The 21,772-nt window shown below is 34.2% G+C and overlaps 2 protein-coding genes across 4 annotated transcripts in view; one reads left to right on the top strand and one right to left on the bottom strand.

The window, feature by feature from the left end:
• The first annotated feature begins 25 nt into the window (after window positions 1-25).
• Window positions 26-7,006, top strand: LOC116424134 (TBP-associated factor 4). Of its 3 annotated transcripts, none has more exons than XM_031970122.2 (10): window positions 26-1,514; window positions 1,746-1,961; window positions 3,648-3,764; window positions 3,897-4,229; window positions 4,431-4,580; window positions 4,797-5,059; window positions 5,142-5,308; window positions 5,396-5,526; window positions 5,643-5,825; window positions 5,898-7,006. In XM_031970122.2, exons 1-10 carry the CDS (start codon window positions 534-536, stop codon window positions 6,174-6,176), a joined length of 2,820 nt encoding a protein of 939 aa, XP_031825982.1. In that variant the 5' UTR covers window positions 26-533; the 3' UTR covers window positions 6,177-7,006. The 3 variants fall into 3 exon arrangements, with proteins under 3 accessions (XP_031825982.1, XP_031825981.1, XP_031825980.1); XM_031970121.2 differs by having other exon boundaries at window positions 1,746-2,024; window positions 4,434-4,580; XM_031970120.2 differs by having other exon boundaries at window positions 1,746-2,024.
• A 9,664-nt stretch (window positions 7,007-16,670) lies between these two features.
• The window catches only part of twz (BTB/POZ domain-containing protein twz), a 77,370-nt gene continuing 72,268 nt past the window's right edge, over window positions 16,671-21,772 (bottom strand). Inside the window, exon 5 of the mRNA XM_031970189.2 lies at window positions 16,671-20,115. Within this exon, the coding sequence (XP_031826049.1) occupies window positions 19,616-20,115 (500 nt within the window). The 3' untranslated portion in view covers window positions 16,671-19,615. The remainder of the gene's footprint in view (window positions 20,116-21,772) is intronic.

The following is a 21,772-nucleotide window of genomic DNA, read 5'->3' as shown; positions in this document are numbered from 1 at the left end:
CGGCTAATCCAGTAGTTGGAAATAATTGATTGCGGAACACGTACTGCTTAAAGTAACTGTTACCATACGATATGTTTAAAGGAAGCAAAGATAAAACGTACTCAGGAATTGAAGATTCTTACAGATTTTTAAAATAATTTTTTGTATTATACATCAATATGGTATCATCGTTAAACAAACACATCGTGTACAAATCTATAGTTTCGAAGATAGCCATTTTGGCGGGTGACGTGTTTGCATGCCGAGTATTGACAGCCATAACATAAATGACTGAATTTATGCGTAATATGGCGATAACCGCTTTTCCGATAGTCAAGAGGAAAAGAACGTCATAATTCGTAACTCGTGTGAGAAAAGGTAGTCACGATATTTTACAATGGTGAAGAATATTAATGAATTCGTATACCGCCGGATGGTAAACAGAAGAAAGGCCGCGTATAATTTTCAGCTGCGCTAGGGGGGGCAATGCACCATGGGAACAATTTGCGACAGGCGCATGCGCAGATCAGTTTACAGTTGGAGCTTGGAAGAAAATGGCGTCAGCTAAGTTTCTGGAGGAAGCTCTGAGCACGGACGTCGATGAATCTGCAGTGAACGCGATAGTGGGCTCTCTTGAAACGCAACTGGTAACATCGACGCCGGCTGTCTCTGGTCATCAAGTAAGTTCTGCGTCAGTCAGCCAGCAGAATCATCAGGTGAACAGTGGTATTTCCAACGGGGGCACCATCACCGCGGTACAGCCACAGAAACATGGGGTTTCAAACGGCGGCGGTGCTACTACAGTGAATAGTCTGATGACTCAAGAAGTTACGAAGTCCATTACCACGAGCACTCTTCTGCCAGTAAACGTGGTTACCTCAAACACAGTGGCGCCACAGGTTACTACACAACAGCAGCAACAGCATACACAATCAGCAATCCCCCCTGCTGCTTATATCAATCAAGTTACTACAAATCAGGTGACCAGTAATCAAACAACACATATACCAAGCCTTACTAAAGCACATGAGCCTGTTAAGATTATTTATCCAACTGTTGGCCAAGTAATAGCAACCACGGGGGTGGCAAATGTCAATAATAAACTTTCTTTTCCTGCACAAACTGTTGGACAATTAGCCAATGGTACTTTGGGAATAACGTCACAGGCAGTGTTACAGACAACATCAAATGTTGTTACCAATGTTAGCTCTGTTAGTGAAACGGGTAGTCAAACAGTGGCTAGTGTGAATAAGCCCACAGGTACAGCTTTAGTGATAAAGACTAGTGTAGCACCCAGTGGCATGGTTTCCGTTCCAATGTCTGTTCCTGTTTCTGTGGCTGGCAATGCTGTCAGTACAGCGTTACAGGGTAAAGCTGGAGTTACATCCACAATAGTACCTAGTAATGTGCAAATTCTTAACGTTAATGCAATGCGTCCTGGCACACCAGTGGCAGGACAGCAAGGTGGAAAACAAGTTGCATCCAGAGTAGTAATTGGTCAACATATGATTGGAACAAGACCTGGAGCTCCAGGGGTAAGATATTAATAATTTTTAAAGAAATATTTAGAATGTTTATGTAGCACATTTGAAGATTATATTATAAATTTATATAATCTATTTGGTTGAGTTGATTTAGATATTATTATGGTTTAACATGTTTTATTTGAATCTAGTAATTTGAGCGATTAAACTTATTTATATTAGTATTTTTTAATTCACAAATATTTTTCCCTTTAAACTGAATATACTTTTTAAAATTTTTAGATCACGTTGCAAACATTGCACGGTCTTCAACCTGGAACTCAGGGTCACATTTTACTAAAAACTGAAACTGGGCAATATCAACTAATAAGGGTAGGACCACCTCCAACTGCGGGTACACCCGCTGGTACTGCTGTCACACCAAATAGTATAGCAGGAAATGCAGTGGTCGCTGCGCCATCTCCAGGCACTACCTATCGCTTAGCCTCAGTGCCGGCTGTAAGTAGGCTGAACACACAGTTTACTGGCCCACCACTCGCCACCTTAAGAAAGACGGTTCAGGTGACGCATTCTTATACCTCTTACAAGACTCGATGTAGTGTTGTAGTAGACTTTAGTTTGTGATATTAGTTGGAATGGTGTTCTTGGTAAGGCTATGTATTATGTTATATTCCTTTTAGTCTGTTTTAATTTCAGTCTTATCGAGTTCTCTTCAAATTGTAACATAATTTTAATGCATACCATTTCTTTGTTAATTTTAAACATTGCTAATGCATATTGCACATATCATTCTGATTTATGCGAAAGAAGTAATTTTGTATTAGTTTTTTAATTATCTCAGAATTTCATAAAAATTTTGATATTTGACACTAAATCTTCAATTGCCATGAATGAATGAAAGGTTTTCTGTGGTATACAGAGAGTTTTGTTTTCTTATTGGCTTATTTGCTGGGATGCCTTTTTAATGTAGAATTTCTAAGTTTTTTGAAAGTGCAATTGTTTTATTAAAGTCTATGACTTTATCATATGTACACATATTGCATGTTACATTGGTTAAGGGTGTCATAGAATAATATTTAAAAGAAATATTAAGTTTGTATGCATATAATCTAAAACGATTAAATTTCATTCATATATCTTAAAAGTACAAAATTTGAGTATTTTTATCTTTAAAAATAATGAAAATATATAAAGTTTTACAAATTACTTAGTTAGAAAATTATTCATGCCAGTAATGTGAAAAAAAAAATTAATTATAAAGAATATAATTTTCACATACTGATTCTTCATTAAGTTTCTATAAAAATAGTATTTCGAAAGTCTAATATTGTAAATTATTACTTGAGTATAGATATTGTCTTTAATATTATATACATGTGTATGTATTTTGTTAAAATAAAAGTCAGATTTAAGTAGCAATTTCACTGTTTATACTAAATGTATTCCGAGTCTGTACAAGGTACAAGTGCGTCTTCGATATGTATAATAATTACTTGCCCAAATCAATTTATTATCAATATTAAAAGTATCATTATAATTGTTCTAAGACATTAAAATTTGTTTAAAAATAGTTAACATTCAGATCTTTGGTTTTGTAAGTCTGAAGTTCAGCATGCGTATAGATAATATGTAAATTATATTTTATTAGTAAGAATATAATATTGAAAAAAATCATGATAATCTGAATATTTTTATAAATATTTAAAAAATGCATGTGGGAAATTTATTATTATATTTAGATGTGTTTCTTTAATACTGAGCTTCAGAACAGTGAACAATGTAATCTTCTTTAATTTTAAATTATATTTGTAAGAATTATTGCGTTGTTTAAAATATTAGCAGTACTTATATTGTTGTTAAGAAAACTTGTTAAGAAGATTACATATATACAGATAAAGGTATACTGAATATTAAAGTTTTTAAACATATAAAAGTAGAGATATTCATCTTTAAGGACAAAGCATGGCATAAATTAAATTATGATTGTCATGTTACATCATAAAATTTGTAGTTTCTATTTTATTTTTGGCAATGCTGCAAAGTGCTTTTAATTTTGAGTGGCATTACAATTTTTTAATTTTAATGAAATGCAAAAAAGTTTTTATAATATTGTTTAGAAGGGAATTTTCAAATAATTTTAGACTTACAAAATATTATAATTTCTGGTTTCATTCATTAACACAGACTGTGGCCGCAACTATTACAACAGGAACTACTACACCAGTGACTGTAACTGCCGCTGCTACAACTACACCCACTCCACCTGTTAATACTGTTCAAACAGTTCAGACATCTACACCTGTATGTATTATGTATAATTAATTACTAAATATTGTTATCTAAATTACAAGAACCAATAATTACAAGTTTATATCACAGTATGAGTACCCCATGCATATATAATATTTATATGTTATGTTTTTTTGTTTTTAGCGTCAAACTACAGATAATACCAAAGAAAAGTGCCGTAAATTTTTAGCAAACTTATTAGAGTTGTCTAGTCGAGAACCTAAAGCAGTGGAACGTAATGTTCGAACTTTGATACAAGAATTAATCGATACTAAAGTCGAACCCGAGGAATTCTGTGATAGACTTGAAAGATTGTTAAATGCGTCACCTCAACCATGCCTGATTGGATTCCTCAAAAAGAGTTTGCCACTTTTACGGCAATCGCTTGTTACGAAAGAATTAGTTATAGAAGGTATAAAACCACCACCAGCCAATGTTGTTTTTCCTGTAACATCTGCCACTCCTGTAGTTACACAGGTGAGGATAATTGATCGATACATGTACAAATCAATAAGTTTACATACTGTAGGTTATAATCCGACTAGTAATATGAAGTAATAAGTAGTTAAAAGTTGAAGCTTGTTTGTATTATTTGCTTTGTATTATACATTTCAATTATGCTATTTGCTAGATATATACATATATATCTCATAATACATATTGTATAATGTAATGTAGCAGAATCAGATTAGACCAACCATTGCTGTGACAGCAGCAACAATTCCTGTAACTGCAGTTACTGCAACTACACAAATAAGAGTAATGACTCCAATACCTGCAGCTACAACCACTGTCCCTAGACCTACTCAGCCAGTACAGCAAAGGCTGGTAAGATATTGAAGCAATTTTAACTTTGTATTGTTAATTTAATGTTTAAGAATCCTTGTAAATGAGTTTAAAATGATATTAATAGATTAACAATTTCAGAAGTTAGTAATTAATTGTTTCTATATTGCTAATTATTACTCTAGGAAAGCAATTTCTGGTCTCCCTTTCCTTGTATCGCTTACGTAATAAGTCATAAAAGATAGCACATGTTTTTAGATACGACCTGTCACAACAGTAGTTCGTAGCCCTACAGCATATACTGTGAAGTCAACAGTAGCAGTAAGTGGAATCCGACCTACTGCTCCTACAGTCCAAAAACCACCTGTTACCACAACAGTTGTTAAAACAATTACAACTACAACACAAGGCAAAACAGTTAACACAACCACTACTGTTAATAAAGCCGTAGTGCCTTCTTTTATTCCAAAGCCAACTACTAAGGAGAAAGAGAAAAAGACATTTTCATCTGCAGGATACACGTATGTACTCTTATCACAATTTGTAAATGCAGTGATTTTTTCCAAAACTTCAGTGGGTAAAATGAGCATATTTTTATAATAGGGGAGATGATGATATCAATGATGTCGCGGCTATGGGTGGTGTTAATCTCGCAGAGGAATCTCAAAGGATTCTGGGGTCTACAGAATTTGTCGGAACACAAATAAGATCCTGTAAAGATGAAGTATTTTTACATATGACACCATTACAGCAAAGAATTAAACAAATTGGTAATTGTTTGTTAATTTTAATTTAATTTTAATGCATTATATTTATACAAGTATTACATTCAAATTATACGAGTATTATTTTTTTAGTTTCTAATTATGGATTAGAAGAACCTAATCAAGAAGTTGCGGCGTTAATTTCACATGCTGCACAAGAAAGGTTAAAAAATTTAGTAGAAAAATTAGCAGTAATTGCAGAACACAGGATAGATTTGATAAAGGTGAACTTTTCAAAGTGATGTAATTTTACTAGTTATAAATAATTACCAGAAATATTTTTTAAATTACTCGTTATATTATGTTTCTATAAACTGATTAATGTATATATTATGTACAGGTCGATCCACGTTACGAAGTAACACAGGACGTCAGGGCACAGTTAAAATTCTTGGAAGACTTGGACAAAGTTGAACGTAGAAGACACGAAGAACAGGAAAGAGAATTACTTTTACGTGCAGCTAAAAGTCGCGCAAAAACGGAAGATCCTGAGCAAGCTAAACTGAAGGCGAAAGCTAAGGAGGTATTTGTCTAAACTCGTAGCACAATAATGTTTCGAAATGAAAATGTAAATTATTATTATGCTGTATTATAGATGCAACGCGCGGAAATGGAAGAATTAAGGCAAAGAGAAGCAAATTTAACAGCTTTACAGGCGATCGGTCCACGTAAAAAGCCTAAACTTGATGTGGGAGGGTCGGCCAGTAGTCCAGGAGGTAATTCCGGTTTAAACGCTTCGGTGACCGGTATTAACAGGCAGATGCCAATGAGACCACGGTTGAAGAGGGTGAATTTCAGAGACTTATTGTTCCTTCTTGAGCAAGAGAAAGAAACGTGTAGGAGCACAATGCTGTATAAATCGTATTTGAAGTGATGTTCTGTGAAGGGCAGGAACTTCAGTGACCCGCCCGATATCTGGCGCCCAATCTGCATGATGGTCTCGTGTGAGCTGGCCTCAATGGACCTTGATGGATCATGCAACGTTAGTGTACGTTGCATTGTACAGTGTTTCATAAGTTGCATACAATGAAGTTCATTGCGAATCACGTCGGGATTCCACATACATTCAAAATAAGGTTATTTCTACCATGTCGATAAGCTTCCCTACTGTAAATGACTGAAAGTTTTTTAAATGTAATATAAATAGATTGTTCTTTATTTTTCAACACAAAAAACTACATCATTGAAGATAAGAAGAAAGCAATGTGTATGAGCACATATGCCTGATGTTCAGTCTTTGGGTAGTCTCATTACGGCAAGGATGTTGTTGTGTGGCCATATATAAATGTTGTTATATGGTGTGTGTATGGTACATCGGATGAATGAGTGTATATTGTCATTTATGTATATGCCCGCTGCATTGTAACACTTGACCTATACTTTTGGACACTGTAGCGCTAGTGTAAAGAGTGCAGGTTTTGTTATCATAGTAAATCGTATTTTTGCAAATTGTATTGTAATTAATATACTGTGAGAGCACACTGTCCAAAAAGTATGGAATAATTTGTACAATACCTTACACATTAAAGAAAAAAAATACTACTAAATAGTGATAATTTCAATGTTGGTACAACAAAATATAGCTACTCTCCACCATAAGATGGAATTGTTATCAGTATATTATGTTGTGATCTACATTTTCAGTGTTTATAAAAGAATTAGCTGTTACGTTTTTTATTAAAGAAATATTTACAAAAGTAAGAATTACGGATATTTTTTCGATCGATGTTAATTTAATTATTTATATTTCCTCGTCGGAATTGGTGCAGTTCTTCTTTGCTGTATAATTAATCAAAGAAAAGTGTGCTTCGCATATATATACATCTATATATATATATACAAAAAAAATATATATATATATAAATAATCGATTGAAAGAAGTGGAAGATCGGGAAGAAAAGATGAGAATTCAAAGCGTGTACCTGATTTATAAGTGTAAAAGAATTTGCTGCAGATGTACGTGGGTGCCTATTATCGTACAGAGTAATAATTGAGAAGAAAAGATAAATGATCTTTCCTATCTTGCTCATCACATGAGCGTTTCAACGTAACACGTGTCCATCAGAAATCTTTCGTTGCAACAAAATTATATACCATCACTTATGTAAATACATGTTGATGCGATTAACATATTCATTTATAGAGATATCAAAGTAGCTGAGTATGCGTAAATGTATACTTTATTGCGTTTAGATTTCATTTTTAGTACAACCATTAGAACGTTCGATCAATTCTCATTGTAACAGCTTCTTTTTCTTATCTAGGAAATGACTCGTGCATTCATTCTCCGCAGTTTTCCATGTGAACACAAGGTGATCGATATATCATTCGATTCAAAGCATCGCGAAATACTTTACACGATATTGACAACTGAGGGGGGAAGTCATGATTTACTAATCATTTTTATAGTGTATAATATAAAAATTGTTGAAAAGGACAATGAAACGGAAACTTTTTCTATGAAACATACATATACGAATACCCATACACACACATTTGTAGGATAAACACACATAATACACTATAAACATACACACATATACATATATATATATACAATATATATATATACATACACCACCGCTGTGGTTCGACCGAAGTTCCAGATACAATTGAGAACGAGTTATGGCCATTTATTTTTGCTCGGCAGATAGCTGGAAAGTAACGGGTTACTTCAGATTATCCAATTTGTAAACGTTAGATGAATTTTCAAGAGTATAAAAATGCGTGTTCTTTTGGTAATCTGGATTAATCATCCGTTCACCGATCGAATTTTTCTCCGTGCTTCCATGTTTTCCGGAGAGCACGATGAATGAATTTCCTGACCGGCGTTCGCGATTACTTATTGCACAGGCACGTACACCTGTGAGTCTTCTAATGTAAATATATTGAAAGGGAGAGAGAGAAAGAGTGAGAGGGGGAATGAGAGAAAGAGAATGAGCGAGCGAGAGAATGAGAGAGAGAGAGAGAGGGAGTGAGAAAGGGAGAGAAAGAGTGAGGGAGAGAGGGAGAGAGTGAGAGAGTGAGAGGGTGAGAGAAAGGGAAAGAAGGAAAAAGAGAAAAGTAAAGAGAATGAGTCTACGTAAGGTTTCAGTTACAAATACGGTGAGACGTAACTGCTTCAACGGTTCAACATTTGCTTTAAAAAAAGAAAGAAATAAAGAAAAAGATGAATTACAATACGCGCACAAGACTGATGAATATGTTAAAAAGAGAGACAAAAAGCTATTAAGTTGTACTGAACGTATTAACATTGAACATGCGTTGATTAATTGTGAGACGAATCAGTACAAAAATGAAAAAGAGAATTACTTAATAGGTGCGAGGGTATATTGCAATATTGATCTCAGCTAGGATTCTATTTGTTATTGCGTGCACCGAGCAGCGATTGCCTTTTTATATAAACGCGATTGATATAAAATAAGTCCTTTTTATTTTTTTCAAATTAGAAAAAAAGTGAGCCCGAAAGAAAGAGAGAGAAATGAAGAGAGTGAAAGAAAGAGAGAAAGAGAGAAAGAGAGAGAGAGAGAGAGAGAGAGAGAGGGGGGAGAGAGAGAGAGGGAGAGAGAGAGAGAGAGAGAGAGAGAAAGAGAAAGGAAAAATAATTTAAAAAAATACTGTAAACGCGGATCGTTGAAGCAAAATTAACGGAGTATAATGTAAATACCATTCACTTTTCTTTTTTAGTAGCCGTGTATAATTTCATTGTCCGAAAGGCGCACATACCATTACTTGTACCATACTTATTGCCGCGCACTTCATATGTACGAAAAATTTTACTTACGTTACTACTGTAACGATGATCGTCTCCATCAGTTATACCTTTTTTTTCTACAAGAGCTCGGCGAAAGAAAGCAAATCGAGACGCGTGTTAGATTTATGATGTTCTCCTTACTGCCACTAGGTGGGAATAATTAATATAAATATATAAAATAGAGGAATGTGTAAAGAAATGGAAAGAAAATCAACAACAAGAAAACTAATGGTACATAGCAGTTTTGGTACAGTATGATATTTTTACAAATTGTAATCGGATAAGCCGTAATCGAAAGATAATAAAACAGAAGAATAAGATACACCAAAGAATAGCTCGAATTTTTTTTGTAATTAACACTCAGGCTTTGTGTTTCTTCGTTTCGTTCGAAAGATGCGACACTGGCATCAATTTTCTCTTCCTATCTAGCTTTACGTTAGGTGTAACCGGCGCGATACTGGCAAGCCCTTCGAAGCGTCGAGCTGGTAGTGTATTTACAAAATTAAACGATGAAAAGTGATGAAAGTAAAAGATGTCTGAGTAAACATTATTCCCTATCGTTTTCACTTACATTAGACAGGGTAGTTTGTCATTGGAAATGCAATGGAGTGATCTTTTGTGCAGAAACAAGTTGAAAATTAATGGAACTGAATGAAAATGAACAACATTTTTCCGTACACAATTTCATTCTCAAAAGAATTGAATTTGAATATTTCTTGAGTGCGCGGATTTTAAGCAAGGTTTGGTTAATGCGTCTATTATGTATCGTTCCTAGTTAATGGAACACAAATGTCTCTAAAATCACGTAACACAAGACGGAATTAAATTAATCATTTTGGATTTATTCAAAAACTATGAAATGTTACAATTTTCCATCTTTTTATCAATCCTTATGGGTAGAGATAGATGTTTAATTATTTTCTTATTTTAATCACAAAATGTGGATCTTTTTGAACAGAATTTTATTTAGACCTGAAAATTATTTTTAATTTTACATGATTTGTGTTATTTTACATGGTTTTTCGTAAATGGAGTCCATTTTAATGAGTTGCATGCTAGCATTTATTTTTTTAAAAACAAACATATCTTTCTTGATTGTGTCAATGATAACGCACCAACCTGTATATAGGGATATATACATATAGTACTATGAACATTTATGATATGACCTTTTTAATTTGTCAGTATCTTTTAGTAACGTTTGTATTAGATACGAAGATACAGGATTTATATAATTTTTAATTTTGTGGAGGTTAAAATGCAGAGGAAAATGACAAAGATTAAAAAATGAATTACGTAAGACGAGTACCTTGAATGATAACATGCTGCGATTACATGTCATTTGACCCATTGTTCCATACGGTAACTATAATTTCCAATTGATCCAGTTAGCTGAGTGATTTTATGATCATGAATGCTGAAATAGACACACCTTAGGATGAATGACCTCAATCCAATGAAAATTCCGTTATAATAAATTGATTACAATATTAGTTTACATTAATGTAAATATTATGATACAATAAAATGCAAGACTTATTATTTATTTGAGTGATAGAACTGGCTGAAAAGTGAAATGACAAATGACTAACTATGAAAACTAGTTAATCCTGTCTGAATAATGATTAAAAAAATGTCTTATTTTCACTCGAAAGGCAAAATATGTATGAAGAGCCGGAATAAAAAGGAGAATTTCCATTTGGAAAATCTTTTTGACATGTATAACTCGAAAATTTTAAGTCACAATTAAAATTATATGGATTTTATTCAAATTTAGACGACTTAATGAAAATAAATATCATTCCGCAAATTTAGTAAAGTACTTCTTCTGTTTGAAAAATTTTGTTTTAAATTATTTACAAACTAACTAATATGCTAATATGTTTCTAAAAATTAAGACTTCCTTTAATATTGCAAATTTGCTTAAAATTTAGTATAAAATCACAACTAGATTTTGTATGCAAGAGCCTAATATCCGGAAGCAGCGTTGATAATGGAAGAGGAAAAATTTAAATAAGTACTTACTTATAAACGTATTTAATTTTAAAGTTATTCGATCACATTGCTTAGATATGTCTTTAGTCATTGAAATATTGCTTTCTTTTATAGGTTCAGTGATTATACAGTAAAGTATTGACTTATTTATGCTTTATCTCGCGTTCAAAATATATTATTTAGATAATAAATTCGTCCATTTCCATCTAATAGTAACCAAATAATATTCACTCTAAAAGCCTTCTAGAATTATCCTAAACCATGAATGCAAAGTTTGCAAAGAAGAAATTTAACACTGTGTTTTATTGCAACGTTCCAAGATTACTTTGTAAATCCAACATAGTAAGTCCTAAGTATCGCCAGTAACAGAGGTGGATAAACGAAGAAAAATGAATTCAAAGTTATTAGTTTCGATGGAAACTTGTATCGGGTCGTTTTAGATGTTTCATAATCGTTTCTTATAGTTTCAATTTTAATAAGTCCCGTGCTGGTGTAGGTATAAAGGGTGGATTGTATCTCAAAGAAATTTCGCTGGTCGAGTGTTCGCGCAGACAATAGTAGCGTGACGGTGGTATCCTCGAATTTCAAGCCCGTCTTCGTTGTTGACGCCAAAGGCTACTTCGCCTTGTGTCGTGTATTGAAGGACCTGGGACCGAGGTGGCCCCGGGGTGATCCAGAAATGGAATATAATCAAGCTAGCGCTTGACGGAGACGGAGAACGCGTCGAGAGTCTGGTGGTAAAATGTGCAATAGAGAGGAAGAAAGAGGAAGAGTGTAGAGAGGGAGGTAGGTTGCAGAGACGAATGGACGAGAGAGAGGATAGAAGTGGACTGAAAACTGAGGACAGGCGAAGGGATAGCCAGAAATAGGAAGGGATTGGAAGAACTAAAGATTGGAAGGATTTATTGCGTCAAAATATAATACTTCACATTAGGTTGGTGTATAAAAAATGATTAATTTGACTGAATTATTAATTAATTTGTTATTTTGTTTTGGTCAATCTAATTCGAAATGCGTGTCAAACGAATGATATGAACTTCATTACTGAGGTTACTTTTTTTATCGCTTTAATAACTACTTTTTCTTCTCAAATACATAGTTGATTTTCTTAAAGTTCATTTATTGTGTTAATTTATTATGGATCTGTGTGATTTAATACCTTTATTATATATTGTTACTTCTATTATATATTGTTACTTACTTCTATTTATTAAATGCACTGTACGTCAATGAGATATGCTTTTGATATGCTATTTACGAATCAATTTCCTTTGAACTATGAAAATTTTACTTATTTTTTATTGAATGCATGTAAAAAGTCCATAGTACACGTGATAGTATTTCTGTGACGATTCACTTAGCTTTAATGCTCTCTTTAAGTAATTGTTAACTCTTTGTGAATGAAATACGATTACACCTGATACTCGCGAAAAGTACTTAACTACAGTACGTGTAAACCGTTATTACTTTTCTAACAAAATGTATGATTAAAAACGAAAACGTGCCCTTATGGAAAGCTTAAATTCATACTCTCACTGCACTGAATTCTTACTCTTTTCAGCCGTTTCACTATCAAGTTTGCACCCATTAGAAGCTTACTTAAAATAATACGACATACATTTTCATTATAAAAGTATGAAAATAATAATAATTTCCCGTTATAAATCTATCTCACTGATTCGAAGTGAACAATTAAGGGACCACGAATCTTTTACGATTCACTCTATCCGCAGCCAGTGGTTTTGCATGCACCGACCCGACCTGATAGGAGAGAAGCAAGAAACGGCGGGATGGTATGATCCTGAGAAAGATGCAGAGGGTTGCCGGTGGAAGGAGGCGGTCATAAAGAATATGACGGAAACAATAAGGTAGAAAAGTAGAAAAGATAAAGAAAGAAAGGAAATAGAAGTGCGGAGAAAGAGACCGAGAAAAAAAGAGAGGGGGAGGGATGGTATCGGAGCGTCGGCCGCTCCGCTCGGCAAGTTCGAGGGATGACAGCCCGCGGCCTATGCTAGCCTCAGGCGTCGCGGATATTGAGTTCACGGTAACCATGGAAACGGGGCCTGAGGCAATGACGTTTGTGCGCTTTATCCCTTATTCCCGCGGTTACGTGATCAACGCGGTTCCGAGCTCTTTTGCTCTCTCCTGCTCCTCTAACCAACCCCCTCCAACCCCGTCCACCTTTCTTCCCCTTGTCCTTCATGTTCCTCTGCAGTACGCTACTTTCTTCACCTCTTTTTATCCAAACTTGGAGCCATTTATTAATTAATCTATTAATGAGATGAATTCTTGATCATACCCATTGTTAATCATCATGGCACAAATGAAAGCGAATAAAATGAATTCAATGAAGGTTTTTGCTTCAATAGACGAAAATGATGGGTCGTTTATATTAATGTGATGTAGTTGGATGTAAAAGTTGGTTATACAATGAGTATGAAAAGTAAAAGTTAGAGAAATGAAGGCATTATTGATGAGTTAATTCGTCTATCTTCGCTTTACGATTTATTTTTTAACTATGATTGATACGACTACTTTGCTATTAATAATTTATTTGAAAAAGAGAAAAGTTCTAGGAATATTCTGCGTCTGTGTTTGCTCTAAAATATAATTATTGATAACAAGAATAATGTGCAATTTGAATTTAAGAGAATTGAGTAATATTTATTCTTTTTAAATACTTTTTAAAAGTCTAGACCACGAGTCTGACACGTTGCTAAGGCAAGGGGTTAATAAGTTGAGGATACGAACGTGGTTGTTGATTTTTGTTCTAGTTTCACACTCTGAAAGTTGCTTTTAATAAGCTTTCATTGTTCCCTTTTTTACCGTTGTTTTGAAATAAATTCGAGGTATGTTGAAGCTTAGAAATGGAGGAGCCAGATATCAGAATATTGTCAGAAAGTTATATAAAAAGAATATACATTGAATTTCTCGAAAAAAATATACAAATATTTGTAAATGCTGATGCAGAAAAGAAATTTATTTATTCTATTCACAATTGTATTGCATTCAAAGTAAGGCTAAAAGTGAAACGTTTATTATGCTTTTTATTTAATTATATTTGACACACTAGTAAATGCTACGATATACATCAGTGCATAAAATCTGTATTTTAATAATTACTGAAAACAGTTGTAGAAATTCTAGAAAAATTCACTATAAAAAAATATTAGTGCTATAGATTTCCTAAAGTCTTACAATTAGTTATTCAATGGCGAGAAACACGTAATTCAAAGAAACACTTTTTTCTAACGCGAGTGGTGTTAACGTTTCCTTTGAGTTTTTCCGTGCATAGTCATTTTCGATTCTATCGTTCGTTCCGTGTTCTAGGAAATAAGGAACTGCTGGTAATTATACGGCTGAGATATGTATGTGATTGCGAAACTTATTCGAGCGAAAGGTTGTTGGACGGGATGCACGGCTCGCGTGCGGTTGACGAGAAAAGTCGAAAGCAAATATTGCATATATCGTTTGGAACCTATCAAATTTTTATATCGGAAAGCCACGGAAACTCTATTGTCTGGTTAATGATTATATTCCGACCGTTGCACGGCGAATTTTATTTTTGTTCTCGAGTCCTAACCGAACCGTGGCTGCCCTACGGCGAAAGCTCTATTCTCTTTCTCGTTTCGTATTCGTAAGTTAATACGTTTCCGAAACAATGTTTGACCATGGCCTTTATTTCGTACAGCTGTGCCTCGATAATATGATAATTAAATGTTAATATAATGAAAATTATTGAACTAATCATTCTGAATTCTTTTGAATTCGTTTATTAGTTGTTAATTACCATTACCTTCATGTACACTTCTAAAGGAAAAGATAGCCACGCGAGCTATCTTTAATTTTTCACGTTATAATTATGGTACAGGAAAGGTGAAAATGATACGTAAAGACTATCTTCTACTAATATGTAAACACTACCTATATTGGAATTTCTTCAAGATATTCTCTTAGGATGAACGTAAACACACAATTAGACAGAGACAAAGTTATAGCACACATAAGGTTTGTTCTCATTTTCTTCAATATGTCGCAAAGTTTAAGGAAGTTAAAATGGTCAATCAGTGTTTAGTGCTTCTTGATATTGGTATCTGTCGCATTTCGCGATGGTTTGTGGTAAAAGATTGTCTGACAGTGAAATAAACGCAATTCTTATTTTAAGAAAACGGAAAGTAACGATTACAGAAATTGCGAAAGATACTAATCGAAGCAGAAAAGCTGTATATAACGTATTAAAAGATGTGGATAACTACGGTAAAAACAAAAGCACTGGTAAGCCAGCAGCCCTATCACACTGTGACACAACAGCAATACTTCGTGCTGCATCAAAGTCTTGTACTACTGCAAGAGAAATTGCTTGCAAAGCTGGTGTACATACTAATATTCAAAATGTTTGACGTGTGCAGCAAATGAGTAATATTATAAATCGATCAAAAATAAAAGCCAAGCCACGATTAACAAAGAAGCGTAAAGAAGCACGCCTTGAATTTGCGAAAAAACACATACACAGGAGAAATGTAATCTGTATAAATGAAAAATGGTTTTGCTGGATGGTTCAGATAGTAGTGCATACTATTATCATGATATTCGAAAAGCACAATTAACAAAAATTAGACGAAAAATGAAAAGAGGTAGAAAAATGATTTGGGCCGGCACATGTTACAAAAGGAAAATGGATATTAATTTTATACAAGGAAAAATGAATGGTACAAGTTATTTGAGGTTAGTTAAAAACCAAATTGATAAGTATGCACAATGCATTGTAGGTACAAAATTTGTGTTCCAGCAAGGTAATGCTGCCACACACACGGCAAAAATTGTACATGAATATCTTTCAAAGGAGAAAATTTCTGTTTTGGAATGGCCAACATGCTCCCCGGACTTCAATATAATTGGAAACTGTTGGGGATTATTATCAAAAGCTATCTACGCAGAAGGTAGACAATTTGAAAATTTAAATGATTTAAAAATCTGTACTAAAGAGGAATGGAAAAATTTATCACAATCTTCGATTAAAGTACTGTATAAATCCTTACCAAAAAGGATGATAGAAGTAATTGAGAATCATGAAGGTCCCACACATTATTAAACACAGGTACAGTTATATCATTTTCATATTCATGTATATTAAATTTATATAACATGGAATATTTTCAGACGTGCTATCATTTTGTCTGTATTCATTTACGTATTTGTATTTTTACTAAGAGTATTTGTTGAAAAAAAAACTCAGTAAAAGATATGTTTACATATTAGTAGACGGTAGTCTTTATGTATCATTTGCATCGTTCCTATGCCATAATTATAACGCGAGAAATTAAAAATACCACACGTATGTTATTTTTTTCTTTGGGAGTGTAAGATGGTTCGTATGATTTTCTGAGCGGACGACTTAATCGGATATATATTTTTTATATTTTGTAAGTAATAGGGATATGAATAATAGATAATAAATACTAATAAGTAAGTAATAATAAATAGTAAATAATAATAGCTACAGAGACTTATTTTTATTACTTTTGACTGAAAAGATGTTAGGAATGTGCAGTGGAAGGAATCTGACTCGATAAAGGTAAATTGTGTATTAATAGATATGAAAATAAATAATGATTCTCGTTTTACTTTTATGTAATAAACATTTTATTAGATCAATCGAAACGGTACTTATTGTAGCAAGTGTCTTGTTGATTAGAAACTATTCTTTTTTATTTAAACTCATAGCGTAACCGGAACAGTCACTAGCGACAGAAGCGGCGCGAGACTTCGGCCGAGTTCAAACCGGAATAATCATTCGAATAATAAAATGTCTTATTCGAACGGTTTTTCCATGTTTGAATTGTTATTTCGTAATTAGTGATAGCTTTTACATTTCCTTCTTTCCTTTTTTTCGTGGAGAGCCGATGAGATCAACGCGAATGATTTCGTTGTCAATAGTTTCGCATTCGAATGTCGGCAAATTAAGTACATAGAATATTTATATTTATATATATATAATATATATATAGATATAGATACACGTTTATTCGCGGTATTTACAGTAATTAGTATGGCATTTAAATACATATAGATACACCTTATTAAATAAAAGCAAAGTAAAGACCGGCGCACCCGTGGTTCTTAGGTAAATGTGGGTCACGAGCGTGCGTAATGATACCGTTCGACGACACGTACACGTAACTGCGACGATTATATTCCGGAACCCAATATTCGCTGAGATATTGAAACAATTTTAACGGTGATTTTGTAATTATGAATTACAGACCTCGAAAATTGCGATGCTTCGGAGATCCTTGCGAATTTCTTCTCGTACAACCGTGATATCGTCTTCGATATTGAAATCATTTTTTCTTTCAATTTTTTATTCAATAAACTGGATCATTTCTTATGCAGAAATATTTAAAACGCTTTTGTCTTGTTATTTCCTCTCGGTTTACGATATCAGTGGTCATGCTCAAGATCTTTGAGAAAGTTATTTGGAACGCCATTGTGAGGTTCATGAATATTCCGAGATAAAAATTTACATTTCATAATATTTTAGGATATTTACTGGCAATGTAGATTCAGGTTACGGAATATTGGCGTTATTAATAATTTTACTTGAAAGTTTGCAAGAATCCCTGTAGGCGTTTTAAAACAGTTTTGTAATTTTACAAGTAGTGGAAGATCTTTTTAATTCGATTAAAATTGAATTATAAAGTAAAATTTTGTTGAAGGATACTCCTTCGTTATTTTCGTGTTTTCAGATTGAATTGAACATTAAGCTTTCAAATTGTTGCGTTCGTAGAGTGAACTATAAGTAAAAGTCATATTACTTGAATTTCATTTAAAATGTTTGTTCTTATACCTACTGAAAGACAAAAGACTAAAAAATATAGGAATGTATTAAAAATAAGGAAATATAACTAATCTTCCATATCTTCAAGAATAATTTTTACATTAAATTAAAGATATTGTTCGGAACTAAACGAACAAATTTAATTAAAAGGGAGAAATACAGTCACTAAGTTGGATCGAGTTACGTGATTTACTCTGTACCTTCCGAGTACATTATTACTCTGTCACCGGATTGTTAAATATTACAGTTAATATAAAAAAATAATTTTACAACTAACGAGCTAACAAGGAACGGCTAAAAACCTCAAAATAGCACGAGACAGCATGGTAGAACTGAATCAGAAAATATTGTCTAATAAATTGTTTCGTTCCATGCTATGATTCACATCACGATGTTATAAAAAAGGTATACAAAGTTGATGACATAAAAAATATTCAGGAGTCACCATTCTAGATATACTGTTTTATACAATATCAGTCAACTTTAATTTTATAAAACAATTTCAATTTTAATACCTCAGTTGTGTCGTTTATACACTTGGAAAGTTTTACCTACGAGGAACTGACTGATATATTTATCAATAACGGCGTCGCAGTATAGAAAATATGGTGACATAATAAACAACAACTTTTTCAGCAGATGAAATGTTTGAGAACTAAAAATCTTGAGACCAAAAATTAACGTAAATATGTAGTTCGACTGTTTTACTACATCGATATTATTAAGTATATCAGTTCAATTCAACAATCAAATAGTGAAATTAATGGACAGAATATAACGAATCTATAAAATTAATTTACATTTAAGTCTAGGAAGAACATTGAACCGTACACAGTAACGCTTTTTAGGAACACTGATGTTTAAGATGAAATTAATAAAAGCCAAATTTAACCTTCTATGTCCTCAACTATGCTATTCTTATTTTTTGTTGCTCCCTATAAATAACACAATCTTTTGAAGTTATTTACCAACTTTTTAAATTGAATTAAACGACTTTTTTTACAAAATCTAACATGTTTAACCTGTTAACTGTGGAGTTTAGTTAAAAAAATCTCTCATTGTGCTCACAATAAAATCGAATTAATGAATTGTACACTAGTCAAATGCAGGACAAACACACCTATAATATATTCTAACGAAAAACTAAAGCAATACGAAGAAGAATTACATGTTTATCTGTAAAAATAAATAATTCATCATTGAAAAAATTAGTATTACTGAGAGTTTTAAACTAACGTGTATATTCGTCAAACGCAGTTAACTGGCTAATTTGCAGTAGCATTTGAATGAAAAGTATACTTCGAAAAACATACAGGGTTACATAGAATTATGCCGGGACATAGAAGGATAAAATTTTTCCAAAGAGGATTATCTGAAAGTAAGACGAAGAACGTCTCAGCAGCTACAAAAAAAGTCATCGCAACTTCCATATACTTTGCCCAGGAACATGAACAATTTCAAAAATTGCCTTTAATCTCCATGTATCCTGTACCCGCGTAAAAGTGAGTCGTGTCGTCTAGGGATTTCCAATTCGCGATTGATACACGGGATCTCTTGAACGATCCCCGGGAGCCGAACCACCTGCGTGGTGCTCCGCTCGATCAGATGATCATCCGTGAGACAGTCTTCTTCTATTCTTCTCCTGGACAATTCACTCGGGATCGTGGTCCCGTTGAAGACAACGGACCGTTCTCGAGCTAGTTTTGCGCTGGTGCGCAGTGTTCCGTCAAGTGTTGACGGCCTGTCGGACGAACAGGTACTCCGAGAACTGTTGTCCTTCGACGCCGCCTCCGTTGCTGGCTACCACGCGGAATCCCGCGTTCAGCAGCCTGGTGATGGCCTGCACGGAGTTCAGTTTGCAGTAGCCGTTCAACGGGAACCTGATTACATGACGGGCGTCCTGTTGATGCCAGGCGACGCCGGAACGAGCGTCGATCACCGCCTGAGTCGTTTCCGGGAAGACCTCATCCAAAAGCGCTCTACCACCCGACAACATCACCCTTTCCCCTAAATCCGGGCTGACGTGAAGGGCGACGCACTCGTAGTTGCAGTTCCCTTCGTTGCCGCGGAGCTTGTCCGAGTCCCGGTTACAAGGCACTGTCGTGCACCCCGAGCCTCGATTGCCTAGTTGGTTCGCTGGCGGCGGACTTGGGGAGGAGGACGACGTCGTCGTCGATCCATTTTTTATGCGCTCCTTCTTCATTTGCTCCAATTGCCTGCACATGGCTGCAACAGGATTTTGGATTAGGTTTGGGGAATTGATTAGTTTTAGGTTGGTAAGAAATTAATGTCGGTTTTCGAGTTTTCAAACTTTGACGCTTGGTTTTGGGAGAACAGTTCACTTCATTCTGTTCACCTTATAATATAATTTTACAGTGCAGATGTCGTTCTATCTGCTGATAGGTATGTTTTCGTTCTTACGGTTAATTTGTGATCATTTTATGCTATTGACTTAGAAAATGGGTAGGGTCATAAAACTGCGGAAACGACTTGCCCAAATAATGCATTTGGGCAAGATACCGAGAATGAATCCTCGGTACAACATTGGTTAACAAAATTTCGGTTAAATCCAACATTGGTCAATTGGAAGGGCCTAATCTTCTACATGACCATGCTCGGCCACGTGTCGCATAATCAACGCTACAAAAGTTGAACAAATTGGGTTATGAAACTCTACTTCATCCAGCATATTCTCCGGACCAGTCGCTAACCGATTACCAATTTTTCAAACATCTCAACTGCTACAGTGATGCTCGCTTACATTCTACAAAAGTCTGATCAGCTTAATTTCACTGCATCATCTCTGCTCTTCTCCTACTACTCGATGTCTCAAGCCCAGTGTAACGTGATCCCAATAGACAGAGATGAAAATGAATACAATAAGAGGAATAAACATGCAATGAAGAACATTTCAATTGCAATAATTTTAATCGTACCTTCTGAATGGTAGTACCGGTGGGATGTTGAGATTATTCTCATTAAAATGAGTTCAAACACGACATAATCGGTTTAATTTTATCGATTTGAGGAAAACGAAGCTTTAGTTTCGTTAATTACATTAACACGCCGAATACCGTAGTCACTGGTGACCCCCAATCAAATCGAATTACTATAGTTCATTTATTTAAACGATGATTATCTACAAACATTCCTATGTTACGAATAATGCTAACTAATGCGGAAACATTCAGCTCGATGAATATGCAGTAATAATAATGCAATTTAATCAAATGATTTAATATTAAGTTCTATCCGTTTTGTGTACTTTACTTTGTGAAATCGTGCGACATTCAATATGTTATGTCGTTAAAACCAATTCAATTTCCATCGTGTTTGCACTCATTTTAATTATACCAATCACAGAAAGTCACTGGCATTACATTTGAAAAGGTAAAGTTAAAATTTGACAATTAAAATTTTTTTCAATGCATGTGTATATTTAACGCACGCAGCGTTTCTTTAAAGTCCCGCGTTTTGACTCCCGATATTCGATGGATGCGTCTATTCCGCTTCCGCTCACTATATCGATTCTTTGCTTTTGTCAGGCTGTGCTTGAGCCAATTCCCGGAAGCAAATAGTTTCTTCCTATTTTTTCTGCTCGGTTAAATTCCACTGTTGGGACCAGAAATTGTGGAATTTAAGCGAGCATTACAGTACTTGCAAGGGAAGATATTTACCAACTCAGCAGCTGCTGAGAATGCGTTCAAAGAATTCATCAATTCCAGAACACCAAAATTTTACGTTACTGAAATCAAATGACTGATCGTTTGTTGGCAAAAATGTATCAATTGCAATGGATCTTAATTTGATTAGAAAAACTTATTCTGAGTCGAGGTATGTGGGTTTAAAGATAAAGTTTGAAAACCGACATTAATTACTTACC

Source organism: Nomia melanderi, chromosome 7, assembly GCF_051020985.1.
Source record: "Nomia melanderi isolate GNS246 chromosome 7, iyNomMela1, whole genome shotgun sequence".
NCBI lineage: Eukaryota > Metazoa > Arthropoda > Insecta > Hymenoptera > Halictidae > Nomia > Nomia melanderi.
This window is presented reverse-complemented; position numbering and strand designations above follow the sequence as displayed.

Coding starts and splice junctions, on each gene's coding strand:
- LOC116424134 (XM_031970120.2), top strand. CDS start 534: ATGGCGTCAGCTAAGTTTCTGGAGGAAGCTCTGAGCACGGACGTCGAT. Junction 2,025..3,647: donor CCTTAAGAAAGACGGTTCAG/GTGACGCATTCT, acceptor TCATTAACACAG/ACTGTGGCCGCAACTATTAC. Junction 5,060..5,141: donor TTTTCATCTGCAGGATACAC/GTATGTACTCTT, acceptor TTTTTATAATAG/GGGAGATGATGATATCAATG.